Source organism: Nothoprocta perdicaria, unplaced genomic scaffold, assembly GCF_003342845.1.
Source record: "Nothoprocta perdicaria isolate Ctin4 unplaced genomic scaffold, notPer1 scaffold_75, whole genome shotgun sequence".
Classification (NCBI taxonomy): domain Eukaryota; kingdom Metazoa; phylum Chordata; class Aves; order Tinamiformes; family Tinamidae; genus Nothoprocta; species Nothoprocta perdicaria.
This window is the reverse complement of record NW_020456032.1, coordinates 1,357,984-1,373,597: the sequence shown is the minus strand read 5'-3', so window position 1 is coordinate 1,373,597 and position 15,614 is coordinate 1,357,984. Positions and strand designations below refer to the sequence as shown.

Genomic DNA, 15,614 nt, shown 5'->3' with positions numbered 1-15,614 from the left:
CATGGAGAGCAGCCTGCAACAGCTACAGAAGCTTTTGCTTGCTAAAAAACAAAACCAAAATAAAATAAATAAGTAAAAAAACAGATCACACAAGCAAGCAGGCACAAAACCTAGTCTTCCAGTCTTTAAGGCTCACTGAAAGGCTGAGTTGTACATTGAATGTGGCACGTTTGGTGCAACAGAACAGCATAGGAGTGACCTCCTAAGTCTGCCTTAAATACTAAAATCATGGCAGAATCCAAAATTCCTCTCCTCATGCTTACCAGATTCTCAAAAACATACAGATGTATATTGATCTCAGTATGAAAATCTCAAACAAAATTGCAACCATTTCTGCAACACAAATATATATGTATATACACACAAAGAGAACTAAGATCTACTTCGTACCAGTGTCAATTCTCCCCAGTAAGCCCTGTCTGAAACTATTGAGTAACCTAAACCAAAATGACTTCATGATGTCCACCCGCAAGTCACATTGCTCTGTAGCACTGCTACATTTCCCCTCAACACACAGTAATTCCCAGAAACACCAAGACCTTGCACTGCGTTGACTGGCAGCAACAGTGTAAATTCCTGATATGGTCAAGTTTATGGGCCTGAACCATATGCCATAAGTAATAAAAGATGCAGTTTATGACCTGCTTAAGGCAATGAATCAGGAGACAGGCACTGGGTGATGTCCTTTCCAAAGCCTGTGCAGATCAAGAGAGAAGGAACAGTTTATTAACCCGAAAAGGGACAAGTTAACAGTGATCTGATCTGAACCCTAAGACCAGGATATCAATGGTCTACTTCATTTTCCTCTCCTTTGCTTACCCAGCAACAGGATTTACTGGATGAGAAGACAGGAAAAGGAAGATGGTTAATGATTTGCACATAGGTCAGCGCACGCTGCAGTTCGCAGTTGTCCTCTGCTTGGTGGCACGTCCCGCTCAGCTCCAGGCAGGAGCCCCGGTGGGAACGGTGCACATACACTGCTGACCAAGCCAAGGCCATCTCTTCCTCACCCAGATCCTAGACTCAGGACACTCTCTACCTATGACCAGTAAGCCATGGGTTTAACAGGCAGGCTGACCATCACAAACTGCACCTCTTCCAGTCAGCAGGTCTCCTGGACCTCTTTTGCTGAGGGTATGAACCTGTGACACTGCTGTATCATCCAGCTGCAACTTCCCCATCCCTATGCTTCCCAGCCAAGGCCCTGCAAAGGAGGGAATAACCCCTGGCCAGACACAAATGCAGGGCTGGACAGGGGTCCAAGGGAGGATGCTGCAGGGGTAGGGGGGTGTGTGTGTGTGTGTGTGTGTGTGTGTGTGTGAAAATTTCAACCTTATCTCTGCGAGCTGAGTTCATGGGTAGAAAATGTCTCTGCTTTGTCTCAACAAGGTTTCTTCTGGCATCCTTTTTGTCTCCATGAGAGCACCTCTGTGTATGAACAGCATGTTTGGAGCCAGAGGAAAACGCTCACTGGTGCAGACTAAATAAGTTCTGAGTTTCTCCTTAACACAACACAGATGCAGCCTCCTGTTATGACCAGGAGCAGGGAAGCAGCCTCAGCAGCCTCCCGTCCAGCCACATGTCACTTCAGAAGGCTTTGAGTAGCCACTTGCTGCCCTGATGCTGCACAAGATTGCTAACTGCCAGCCTCAAAGCAGTGCTAGGCACTTCGGGGAAGTCTGGGGAATGCCCATGATGGAAGGACAGCCCATTATTTAGGAAAACCAGAGATCTCAAGAGGTTCAGGATCTCAAGATTCAACACTCCACCCTGTCACATGCACCCACAACCCACAGAGTGACATCCATCCAGATCTTGTTATCTACAGATAACACTGGCACTGTCTGAGCTAAGCTTTCACCTAGGGATGCTTCATTCATTAACCAGGTGAAATATGAAAGTGTGCTATAAAAGTTAAAGATCATCCCATGCCGGCACTGTTTGATAGACTTCAAAACTGAAATTGAACATGATGCACTAGAAACAATCAAAAGGAGATTAAAATACATACAGAAACAGGACACAGTTGAGCAAAGACCAGTGCAAAGACCTAAATCATCTCGGGCTCTCTATAGCGAGCGCTTCTCCAAGATTCAGACCCATGTGGACCAAATCTGACTGATTTTATCCTCAGCTTCAGGCAACAAGGACTTAAGACAGGTGTTTACAGGAAAGCAAGGATGGATCCGGAACTCATTGCAGATTACAGTGTGGCTGTCTTCAAAACCTTCACATCTCTTCATACTCATCCTCAGCATCAGCACCCCCTTCCCTAGTGCTGCTGGCTGGACAGTATGGTATATTTCTGCATCTTTACTTCGTAAGTGTATAAGTGGCCCACAGGTTTCACCCCCCTAGGCTGCCCACTTCATGCCCAACTCAGTGCAGGCTTATATCTTATCCACTCTGTCTTTCTATAGCAGCAGGGAATCAGCATTAAAGCCCTCTGTTCCCCTAGGTCCCTGCAGTGATTCAGGGCCTAACTGAGTAGGATTAAAAGAGGGCCCCTCCCATATTTTTTAGATAATTCATGATTCTGCTGTGACACTTGGACCGTCTTGGAATTGGACAATATCCTACACACCACCCGCTCCAGCACCATGCATCAGCCAGGTATGTGGTTACGGAGAAGTGCAAACAAACCCACCCCTGCAAACTTCAGTACTCTTCCAGAAATTCAAACAAGGTCCTCTCAAAACCGAGAAACAGGGAGAGCAGAACAATTCTGGGTAAAGCATCTGCCCCCATGCCTGCAGCAGTCCGGAGTCACAACAGGGCGTGAGAATGAGGAAAGTGAAAAGCTACAAATTAACATGGTATCTGAATAGTCTATGCTCCATACAGTCTCACACGACCACCATGATGAAGACAATATGAGTATTCTAATACCACGTCTCCTCAGACTGTTTTCTGAGCAGTCTTTACATCATCATGTACACCTTTACACCATCTTTTACATCAGTTTACAATAAAATAAAATAAAATAAAATAAAATAAAATAAAATAAAATAAAATAAAATAAAATAAAATAAAATAAAATAAAATAAAATAAAATAAAATAAAANTAAAATAAAATAAAATAAAATAAAATAAAATAAAATAAAATAAAATAAAATAAAATAAAATAAAATAAAATAAAATAAAATAAAATAAAATAAAAATATCATTGTTCTCACACTTCAGAGCCTGGGTTCTGACAGGTGCAAAGAGCACGTTGTACCCAGTACCCCTGATGAGATAATGTAAGGAAATCAAAGGCAAACTGTTTATGGCTAGCGTGTTATTTATGTGGAAGGTACATTCCCATACCGATGCCTAGCTTCATCAAGCAACGTGTCCACAGAGTAAAGCCATCAGTAGGAAATACCTCATCAAGCTGCTTGCAATAAAATATGTAACAAAGAATTGCAGTGTAATTTGTGTTACCTGCATAGCTCTCCTCAGAGTGCTATAAGGGCTCGCCCTTCCTTCCCAGTAGCTTGTGGCTATTTTAATTCATTCTAGTACACATACCTCCGAACAAGTTTAGTTTTTAATGTCTTTATGGTTTCTTTCATGCTTTCTCCTCTTCCTCTCCCAGAAGTGACGATATTTGTCCTAGAAGCAGGTGGAATCCCACCTTCATGTTGTCTCTTCCTAAACTTTAACTGCAGATATGCTCTGAGTATTTTGAAATCCCACCAACCCGAGCCCCAGAGCAAAGAGCAACAGGCTCACACGCCTATGCCTGGGGTGGGCAAGGAGCACGCACACCCTGGCCATGAGTAAAGTTCTTGCCCTTGCAGCATCTATGGAAACCCATCACCTTTTTGAAGACACCTTCAAAAGACACTTTTTTTTTTTTTTTTTTTTTTTTTTAAACTCAGGACTAAGTTCAAGTTCTGCTCCAGCTCTCCATGGGGCTCATATGACCAAGCCCTCGGCTGCTCCTCCAGGTACCCACTTCTCAATACCAGTCACTAACCCCTCTCCTGTAGTATAAATTGTGCCAACAGCAGTCCACGGCATTTCCTCCTAGGAGCATGAGCAGCTTAAAAAGATGTCTAGCACGGCTGCCTGCAATCTTAAGGACACAGGCTTTTCTGGCATATTCCCGTGAGCTCCTGTACTTACACTCACAGCCTACAGGACACAAAAGCCTTAGTGAGATCTGTGCATTGATCCAGCTGCCTCCTGCAACAGCAGGCAACAGAGCGTGAGCTGGAGTGCACGTCCACACGGAGGCTGTACACCACATTGCTTCAGCATCGCCAAGAAGCGTCACTCAGAACAGTTTGTTTGAACAGTCAGTGTGAACCGACAGGGGTTAACTGGATCAACACCCAAGAGGACAGGCCCAGACAGCATCTTCTCTCTACAGCATCCCAAGAATAGCTTTTACGTTTCCAGGATACTTAAACTTGCAAAGCCCGAAGTCTTCAGCCAGCCAGTGCTCCCCCGATGCACACCATGCACGCACTGTTGGAAAATCATGATATTTATTTCAAAACATCTGTTCCTGATGACAGTTCCCTAGGCATCAACTGGCGCGTGCAAGAGCACCCATGGCAGGACTGGAGGGGTAGGAAGGACAGCGGCCTGTGCCATGCAGGAGAATGGGAAACCTCAGCACACCAATGGCTCAAGCCCTCAAAAGCTGAGCTCATCACTCGCAATATTAACTACAAAAACCAGCTGTCATGTTATCTTACATCACTGCAAGAAGGTTTATCGGACAAAAATCCACCGCAGAAAATAAATGAGAGCCTTGTGCTGCAGCTGCCAGAGCGGAAAGGAAAGACCACCCAAGCCACAACATCCCCATACAACCACACAGCACCAACCAACCAGCTTCTCAACGTTCGGGCATGGGAGCAGCCAACTCAAGCAGCTCTCTTGTCACTACAGCAATCCGAGAACAGGTTTACAGACGTCACCTTCACTGAATGACAATCAACATCAAGGGACAATCAACTGCAGCAACGTCACTTCTTCAGGCTGTGCAAGTCTGAGCTGCATTCGGTAGATGCCCACCAACTCTGCTAAGTGCTAGAAACTGAAGCATGAGAAATCAAAGAGCAGGATGTGGTGTTCACGTTGGAGCTAGGAGTCAACTCAGGAACTCCTATTCCTCCGTATTTTGCCTGACACAGTATATATAACACTTCTGAAGGCAGGACACCAAAGGGGAAAGAATTGCTTCAGGTGGCAGATTTGATTTAGGGATTCCGTGGAGCATCTAGCAATGGGCCTTACATAAAAGCAATATGCCACAGATCACTCCTTTTATCACCGGAAAACAAAGAAAAATCAGTGAGTTAGGAAAGTTAGGAAAGAGCACCCCAAGCAGACAGCTGGGGAGGGGAGGAGGCTGATGTTTTGGGACTGGACTGGCAACATGAAGTTTCAGAGATACTACCTAATTCCAATGAAAGCAGGGAATTGTTTCATCCTCATCCTCACTGCAGGTAGGGAGCTCACCAAGCAGCCAAGCCGGAGGGGGACACGTGCCCTGCTCTAGCCCAGGCTTTACCTTTCCTGCAGGCAAACCAAAGCTTCCAGCTCCCAGTGACGTTCATTTACAGCTTTACATTAACCTGAAATTCACTTCATAAATCCCCTCCTGTGGTTTCCCATGCGCAAATCCTTTGTCCTGACTCGTAACTACCTGAGATCTGTTATTCTTCTTAGCAACTTTTGTTTCTGTACATGTCCAGGCACTTGCAGCTTTATCATCGAGCCCTTCAACAACAGTTCTTGGCAGTAATTGCTCGGGGCATCTTGTACTCATTTCCTTTGTTTATTCTGATTATATAGCAAGCTATAGTCAGTTCCTTTTTCCCTTAATAACATCAAAACTAAAGCAAACTTACACCCAGAGGCTGCTCTTGCAGATTTCTGGGGGGACTTCAGCTCGCTCCTCAGGTAGGTCAGCACGGCCAGGCTTGACCAGCTTCTCCGTGTCCATCTGCTACAGGACACAACTCCCACCAAGCTGAGCCCATGATCCTTCACCAGAGACCAACTGGCCAGCTGCCCTGGGCTCAGCCACGCAGGGCTTCAGGAAGAGCTGCTGGGTGCTAATTCATCAGAGAGCCTACGTGGAAGCTGGATCCCTGGGCAAATCCCATCCCTTCTGCACAGGCTTTCTCCCCCTGGGAATCTGAGCCACAGCTCTGCTATTCCCTCGGTCCCCAGAATAGCAATACTCCCACACTGGAAAAATCATGGATTTTCTTGAACATAACCGTGACCTTTTTCATTTCCATTATGTCTTTAACTGTCCCCTCCCTCTATACTCCTTCTCTAAACAAACCTCTGAGCTGCACAAAGTGCTTCCTGTAAATAATACTCTTCTGGTATGGACCAAAAAAAGAAAGCAAAAACAACCAACAACCTTTTGGTTCTAGTTACAGCTTGCAAAGGCTCTCTCCAGTTTATCTCAAATCCGTTCTGTTCTTGGTCACTCAGCATCAGCGCTCTGTTTGAGGAGAATGCAGTGGGGCCATCACATGCTCCGGGCATCAGATTGGTACCTGCCCTGCCCATTTCTACGTTCACCTCATGGAAACAACTTACTGGGTGCTTTGGACTGCTGAAATGCAATCGGCAGTTCTAACACTTGACCAAAAGCTTGCAAGTGAGCTGCTATTTTCACAAACACTGTGCCACTGGACAAAACTGTTCTTTTCCCTCCTCCTAGAGCTATCCCACACCAGTGCTGGCCTCTGCTCCAGGGACATCCAACACCCGCTGCGGCTCTACAAGGAGCTATATTGTGTACACAACAGTGAAAACTACCTTACAAGCACAGGGCTGGGGTTCCCTTTTGGGCTGCCACGGAGACACATTGGGTGCCCCATCTCACAGCAGATGCCACAACAGCCTTTTCAAGAGCACAGGGTCCTACTACCAGCTCACCACTGATGAACTGCACAGGAGGAAGCAGATTCCCAGGCAGCAATGAATCCCCTTCTAAATATAAACACTTCCAAGGGTGCCTCTGGTCATCCCTGTCCCTGGTAGATCACTGCACGGAGCTGTGGGAAAAGGCTGACTCACCAGCGAGCACGCTGCCTCGCTCCAACCCTGGCCGTGCTTCCAGGATCGGATTTCCACACACAACAAGACCTCTACACACCCAGGGCTTACATGAGCACCAGAGCACTGAGGGTCTTCCGGAGGATACTGGAAACAGGCAGGAAGGGAAACTCCCTTTTGTTTTCTTTAATGGGCCTTCACGCTGGTGAAAAGGTGTCTGAGCACTGGGTGGAAGGCACAGCATTAGGCTTGGCTGTGATGGGGCACTGCAGCCTAACTTCACCCTAGACACTCTGGATAACTTCACCCATAGCACTCCCCAGGGAGGACAAGAGGCCTCAGCTCTCTTAGTCTGGCCCATTGGTGGCTTCTAGGTCAGACAGATGCATCCCATCAGCTCCTGCACGTCCTCATGGTGCTTGGAGAAAGAAGCCACTTGGCATGGATATGTGACAGGTTAAATCGGCACAGATCATCCTTCACTTCCAAGGGGGTACAAAGTCTTCTGCTCTTCCACAATCTTTTCCCCAAATTTGGAACCCACCCTAAGCTAAGAAATTATATCTCTTGTCTGTTTCAGAAGGGGACAGATTAGCTTTATGCAAAATGACCTATTTGCTATCTGTGAAGACCAGCACTGCTTTTGGGAAGAATTTCCCCCCCAAAACAGTAAACTGAGACCTGGTGAAAGAACACCAGAGCAGAGGCGCTGCTGGTTTGCAATACGGTCAGCAACATTTGTGCACTCATCTTCCAAACAGATGTGAGCAGGGTCCTGGGCAACCCTGGCCACGGGCAAGCCGGAGCCTGGGCAAGACCAGACGTGAGCAGGCACAGCAGGAGGATCGAAGGAGAGGAGAAGGGAATGTCTGGTAGCTTCACCCTTCCTTGCCATGAGCTCACCCAAGGAATTAATTCAATTTACTGCAGCAACATTTCCTCATTCCACATGACACGTCCTATCCATGCTCACCTTGAGTACAAAGAGAAAGATGAACAGTTCTTTGAAAAAGCTGCTAGTCACCCAGGCAGGACCCACGTGGTTCTTCGATAGGTTTTATATATGTGTGTTTTGCCTTTTTTTTTTTTTTTTTTTTTTTTTTAAATTAGGCCCTCTCTGCAGCTGGATTCCCTGCTTCTCTAAGCTATTCCTAAGAGATCTTCCTAACATGCCCTGTTGTACTGATTCTGCCAGCCAGCAGAGCAGAGCTTCCACAGCAGCTCTTGGCCTGGTGTCGTGACGACACTTTCAAAAGTGATGACGCTTTATCAGTCATCACGAGCCCCCAGAAACACACAATTGCATTCACACCGTTTTCACATGGCGTAGGAGTGAAAGGTAACACCTGTGCTTTTGGCTGGAGCATAACACACACACGCTTTACTCCGCAGCAAGTAAGCATACTGGCGAATTTTAAAAGTCATCAAAATACTCACTAGCTTAATGGTTTGTAGATGTAGGCCACAAACTGCAAACCTAAGCCATGCTGCATCTCCAGCCACGGCCCGGGACACTGGACTTTGCCCCATCTCCCTTTCATCCCCTGCGTGTCCAGTCTAATTACACAGAAATTTGGAGAAACGCAGAAAGGGGGCAAGGGCCGGCACGCACATTTTACCCTACATTTCCACAGGGCCTAGGGCAATGGTGCCCATTTTTTGGGGCGTCTCTAAACGTTACTCCACGACAAGCCACAATAGTGACAGCAGCAGCCAGCACGAATGTCAAAGGCCAAATCCTGCAGAAGGGAAGTGACTCAGGCAGCAGCAGAACAGGGAACAGTTCAACGCGTGAGCTCAAGTGGCAAAATACATAAGAGGGAGGAGGAAAATAAAAGAGCAAGAGAGAAAGCCCACTAAGCAGAGTGTGCAAATGTGACAGGGCACGCTGGCTTTGTTTGCTGGCTGGAAAATGTGAGTTTAAAGCACAGACCAATCAGACATGCGGTTGCCTGAAACAATGAGCAAGTGTTTACCAGGCAGGAACTGGATCATATTTGTTTTCTCTTTTGTTCTGGGGTTTACAGCAAGGATGGAGGGGGTTGCGGATGTTGGATACCAACAGGCTTTCGCTCAGACCTGAATTATGGCTTCTAGGGTCCATGCAGCTGAGCAAGCCAACCTGCAGAGCTTTCCACGTCCTGAAAATAAGACACAAAGCCCTTTGTGCACTAACCTCCTGCTATTCTTAGATTATCAAGAAACAAGCTCGTTTTGCACTCCTTGTTGCTTTTCCTTCCTGTAACTTCAATAATGCAAGGTATCCCAGTGCCAATGCAATACCGAGTGGGGCACCCCTTCCAAAGCCTTGGGGATCAGTATTTTGGAAGCATTCACCCAGCATGGCACAGCAGTTAACAGGATCCCCTTCTCCCCGCTCTAGGGCTGCAAAACTTTTACCTAAACCAGCCCTGCCCTTTCCATCTGGTGTCCCACACTCCCATTGATGGTATTAATGCATTAATACCATTATTGATGGTATTAATACCCATTGATGGTATAAATGTCTCCATTCTGCTCCGTCACTGATGGTGCTCCTGATACCCTGCAGAGGCCTTGGACTGAAAGCCAACTATTGCCCTCCCTATGTTCTCTATCCGCATAATAACCATGCAGCTGTGCTAGTGGCTGCAGTGCCAGTGGTTTGTTAACCCCTTGGTGACTGCCAAGTCACAGGTAAGTGCTTTGGTCTATCCTCAGAGAGTCTATGCTCCACTTAATTGTTTGTGCCTAAGCAAGGAAGAGCACTCCCTGGCTGATCAGGGAGCTATCTGGATCCAGCCGACAGGAAACACTTGGCAGAGCCTTATAGGAAATATTTATAATGATCTAAAATATAGATATCCAGGCGTGTGTTCTGGAGGGCAGAGCAGCACTTAGCACAATGGGATCCTGGCCAGTCTTTAGTGCTCCTGCAAATATGTTACTACAACATAAACATCAGTTGTTAGTTAACAGCCCTGGAGAAATACTGCATGTATCCAAGCACAAGGCCTGCTCTCAAAAACAATAACAGTCGGTGCCCGTGTAACTCAACATTAATCACAGGCGGCTCTCAACAAGATGAGGGTCTGATAGCAGATCCTGTTGCAGGACTGGAGACATACACAGGAAGAGACTGCAGAGAACTGCTCCTCTTGCTTTCTCGCATGCTTACAGAATCACAGAATGGTTGAGGTTGGAAGGGACCTCTAGAGATCATCTAGTCCAACCTTCCTGCTCCAGCAGGCACACCCAGAGCATGGGGCACAGGGCGGCATTCAGATGGGTTTTGAAGACCTCTAGAGAAGGAGACTCCACAACCTCGCTGGGCAGCCTGTGCCAGGGCTCTGTCACCCTCACAGTAAAGAAGTTCCTCCTCACCTAATGCTTAGCCAACACAGACAAGCAGAGCCTAGATGCATCAGAGCAGACAGACAATGCAGACATTAAATAGCTACTAAAAGTGATCTGTTTGTATAAAACATAGGAGAAACAGTGTAAATGATTAGTTGATTTCACTGGAAGTCCAGCAACCGCATTAGGTTAAGGACGGCATTAGAACAGAGCCCACGAGTGTGCTTAGGGACATCAGGCAGGGCTGTTTCACGTACAGATAACAAGTGGAAATGATGCAATGGGACAGTTCATTAATCTGACCTGGCAGAGGTACTGCTCGCACCAAATTCAGGTTTTGAGCGGTGGCTTTCCATAGCCAGACTGCACATCTGACTTCCTGTGCTTGATTGCAAATCCCCAGTACTAACCTTTTTTCTTTTTCGATAGCTTGTTGGCCCAGCAAGACAGGTTTGGAGGGAGTAAGAACTCTTCGAGTCTGAGCTGAATTTGGCAAATAGCTTTGGGCAGAAACAAGGCTTTCTTATTTTTACATACTTCAAAACAAAGTCTTTCAAATTTCTGTTCAAAATGACAACCTAAAATTAAATGAATGTTTTTGTTGGATCTAGACTGTATTTTTTTCCTTAATATGGCCAGCAAACTAAAAGAGAGAAAAAAAAACAGTCTGTACAAACCTGCCTATTTTTCCGTGGCTTACACAAACAAAATGCCAGTCAGATCACAGGCTGCCTGATCAGGCTCTCTAGGGCCCCCTCCAACCTGCATGTCATCTCTGACACACCTAGGAGCTTTTATGAAGGAAGTTAAAGCCACCAAGGGAATTACATTGTGCCTCATGCAACATCAGCCTGCAAAGGAACCTAATTGTCAGCATCAGCGCTCAGAGCATCTCAGGAGACTGGCTGCGGCCAAAAATGCTCCAGCAAGACCCCTCGGAGGGGACTGCACCTAGCGCAACCCTTGATGCTTTCCTAGGGCAGCCAAGTCTACTCACCCTTTCTTCACTGCTTCAACCAACTCCTTCATCTCGTGCCAGATGGCAGCTTGCTGTGCTGCATTTTCCTATGGTCTTATTGTGGCTGTCATGCTGTGCTACACATACATGTACTACTGATGTACACTGCTCAACAGCTCTCACCCCCACCAAGAGCCGGACTTCCTCAAAGCTGGCTGTCTTCAAAGGTCTGAAAAGAAGCTGGCTAATTCAAAGTTGGGGCTCTGACTGCAGAAGCTGAGCTTTGACTTCAAGGTGACTGTCGTAAGTCTCCAAAAAAGGTCACTTTGCTGATTGCTATCAAAACTTAAACCATATGCAACAAAGCAATTTATCAGCATCTCATCTTTAGCATCCTTCTCAGCTTTATCTACCAGCAGTTCCACATATCAGAGCAACAACAGGAACCTTTTCACTGCATACAAGCCTTACTTGTACTCCTAACCAACTGTTGCTGATTTGGATCAGAAATGGGAGGTGTTCAGCATCTACACAGATCTGGTGTGTGGTGTGCCAAATGGGACCCACGCCAGGGAGACCACACACTTTTTTTTTCCCTCCCTAATACCATGGTCAGATAAGAGTTCTCAGTAATTCCCGCATTTCTTTTTGTGCCCTTAGATCATGTATGAGGAATTATGCCTTCATGTGCCTTACTAATAGATTGGGTGTCCATAGTTTGGGCAATGGTCAGTCACATCTAGCCCCTACAATAAATCTGGATGCACTGTAATTACTTAAATTCTTATGTTAGGGGGTACTAAATCCTTACATAAGTTTTAAACTGTAAAAATTCCTCGGCCAAAACTACTTACTTCATGCTTGAAGATACCTCTAAATCCCATATATCATTTTATCATTTATCATTAATCCTGTCTATTGCTTTTTTGGCAACACAACTGTGCTTAAGGAATAGAAAAAAAAAAAAATCTAAAATCTTAAAAACATTCTAAACATCTGAAATAATAGATACCTCTAAAACAAGTGTACTGAAGGTGGCTTCACAGTCGTTATTGCTTGTTTTTACCTTGCCTTACAAAAGCCCCTTTTAGCCCTTCTTTCTTCCACCCACTGCTAGTGCCAATATGTTTGAGGAAAAAAAACCCTGCCGGGCTGAGCTGCGTGTGCCAGCAGCTACAGCACAAAGGTCTGAGTGTCTGCTTATCTTTAAGAGCTAAAGCATCTCCAGGCAAACTCTTTATCCCCACCACACCTATGTGGCATGTGCTCAAGAGCCACAGCAGATGTGGAACGATTTCCCCTGAAGTTCTGTAGGAAAAGGTAAATCTTGTCTGGGGTGGAGAGCAGGCTGGTAGCAGGAGTACCCCACAACAGGGCTGCAGTGTTTGCAGGGCAGGATGGAGCTGAGGTCTTATCCCTGTGTACTCCATTGAAACCTTCCATATATATATATCTATATATATCTATGAGAGAGAGAATATATTGAAGAAAAGCATATAAATATAAATATAAATATAAATATAAATATAAATATAAATATAAATATAAATATAAATATAAATATAAATATAAATATAAATATAAATATAAATATAAATATAAATATAAATATAAATATAAATATAAATATAAATATAAATGAGAGAGAGAGTATATATCGAAAAAAAGCAAAAACTATGCAGGTACTCAGCATTCCTCCCTAACCTCACATTATTTCATTTTGTCATGGCTTTGGGGAGTTTCTCAGCAGTGCAGTGCTCGAGAAGCACAGGCTTTGTAGCCGAGAAGTTACTTGCCATTCAGCTCATCGTTTTTTTCCTATCAGTAAAAAATGTAGAGGGTCTGCACGGAGGGACTGCCAGCATGCAGCATGTCTTCCTCACATTTCGAATCCAAGTCAAATTCCCCAAAGTCAGTCACCATCCCTGTTTGCTGATTTGTAAAAGCATCAGATTTATGGGATAACGAGGGCTGGCTCTACCCGGAGCAGAGATGGCAGGTCTCCAAAGAAGGCCTCCTTGGTGCGGTAGGTGATTCATAGTGTGCCTCTCTTCCTTATGAATCAGGAGAGAGGTATGGCCCCAGCACAGCAGTATGAGGAGCTGTATGTTGCAAAAACTCCAACTGTACAAAAGCTTAAGAGTTGCCTACGCTCTCTGCAAAATTAATAGTGGTAATAGCGCAATTATCCTGTTGTTTCAGGTGGCTAACGTAACTCTTCAGCTCTTTTTCCTCAAACAGCTGCCACATATCAAGGCCAGCAAAGTGTTCCAAAATACAACTACAGTCCTTCTGGAATAAAGGTACTAACCAGACGTCAATCAACCTTAACAGTGACACAAAACTTTTAGCGCGTGGATTTGAAACAGCACCAACTTAGGCGCTCCGACGGGATGCACACGCCGCTTTCCAAGTGCTCCGGCAGTGACACTGTTTTGCTCTAGCACTCATCAATCTAAAGCAAAGCTATTAAGAACCACTCAGCTTCATCTGCAAGAACTTTTAATTTTAGGTCACACAAAGCTTAACAGCTCTTTTTCTTATCAATAACAATCTCCAGCCTTTTTCTTGCACCGCCTCTGTTCCTGGACTGACAACTATCACATGCACCTACCAAATAATAGGATTTCCTAAGAGTAACACACAACCATTAATACCCTTTTCATTGTATAACAATATGTTAATACTCATGCTTAGACCTCCTCTAGTTCCTAGCACATAAGCTCTAACAAGACCTCCCTGCAGTCTTCTCAGTGAGGCTAAGAGAAACGTACCAAGGAGAATGATTACTAATTAATTTTAACAATAAACAGGCATAAGCATCACATGGGGAATTTTCAAAGAGAAGACAACCCATGAGCTCCTGTGGTTTATGAGATCATGAGGAGGCCAGTTGGCCATTACGTGGCTCGATGAATCACAGCAGGCTGGCTGCACGCAACGGGCCTGCGGTGCGGCGAGACATGGCGCTTGGGACGCTGTGAAGAGGCCAGGGGGATGACACCACATCTCAAGAGCGGCCAGGGTGACGGCAAGGGCAGAACTGGGCTTTGTGAGCCTAGATGCACAGTCCAGTAGTCAGCACAGAAGAGAAATCGGCTGTAGAGCAAAGTCTACAGCTCTTCAAAGAGCTGTCTGTGTGCCAGTGGTCAGGGAGCATCCATGCTTATGGAGGAAGCTGATGGACCTTTCATGAACGACTTCGCTGCGCTGCTGCACACCAGTCACTTCCTTGGTGGGATTTCACAAAAAGCCTAGAGATCAACCATCAGCTGTTCCCACCTGCAAACCATGACTGCTGTACTTTAGAAGACTCCATGTCAGACAGAGCTCTGCTGGAAAGAAGGGACAGGAGGAGAGAGCAGAAGACCTGCTGACCCCTTGTGTCCTAAGGACTCACACTCCATTAGGCATACGATAACCCTGATAGAGTGGTTGTCCTTCAGCTGAGGATGAACCTCCTATCAATCAGGGAGAGCAGGGGGCCCAGGAATCTCTTATGGTGCATGAATGCCAGGAAAAGGTGGAATGAGAGCAAGGAGGGAAGGGGGAAGTTGTGGGGCATGAGAGGATCCTGACTCTCCTGCAGCCTGGGCCGCAGCGGGGCTGGCCACCAGCACGGTCCTGACCCCGGCAGCCCTCGGACCCTCTCGTCGGTGTCCTCCAAACCACAGCCTCCTGCCACGCAAGCCGCGGTGCGGCTGGCACAACCTGCCTCGCTGGGCTCGCGTTGCTCTTTAAGCTTCTCCACGGATTGATAAACTCTGTTTACTCACCGGGAAAGTCTTTCCTCCGCTCTGGAGAGGAGGGAGAAGGTGCAAGTTGCTTATTTGGGAAAAACAAGCAAAATACTTTGTTTTGCTTTTCCAAGCACAGCCCAGAAGCGGGGGAGAGAGCAGAGAGGGTAGGGGCCCAGCAGGGCCGCAGCCGCTCACCTGAGTACGACGACTTCTTCATGCTGCTCTCCCGCGGGGTTACATAGGCGCAAAAACGGAGTTGCTGCCGTGCGCAGTGCCCGGGGTGCTGCGCGCTGGTTTAGTCCCTGTGTGTGTGCGGGCCAGGCTGGGGAGGGGACGCGCACGCCTCCTCGGCGGCACCCACGCGCGCCGCCAGCCCCGCGCGCCCCATCGATGGGCGCGCACCTTGCCTAATCCCAGCCCGGGCACGGACGGTTCCAACGCGCCCCGCAGCAGCAGGGGTAGGGCAGAGCTCACCCCGGCCGGCGCTTTAGCGTTCCCCCCGCTTTGGGAAACAACACAGTCTCTGTGGATGATTCCTGCCAACTCCCAGCCCCGGAAAA

The 15,614-nt window shown here is 46.6% G+C and overlaps 1 protein-coding gene across 2 annotated transcripts in view; it reads right to left on the bottom strand.

Annotated features, from left to right (window-relative positions):
• Window positions 1–15,355, bottom strand: part of SEPT9 (septin 9) — a 140,143-nt gene extending 124,788 nt beyond the window's left edge. The window contains exon 1 of one of the 2 annotated variants that reach the window (XM_026051425.1): window positions 15,250–15,355. In XM_026051425.1, the coding sequence (XP_025907210.1) occupies window positions 15,250–15,271 (22 nt within the window). In that variant the 5' untranslated portion in view covers window positions 15,272–15,355. The remainder of the gene's footprint in view (window positions 1–15,249) is intronic. The other variant, XM_026051422.1, reaches the window with a different exon arrangement.
• Between the last annotated feature and the right edge of the window lie 259 nt (window positions 15,356–15,614).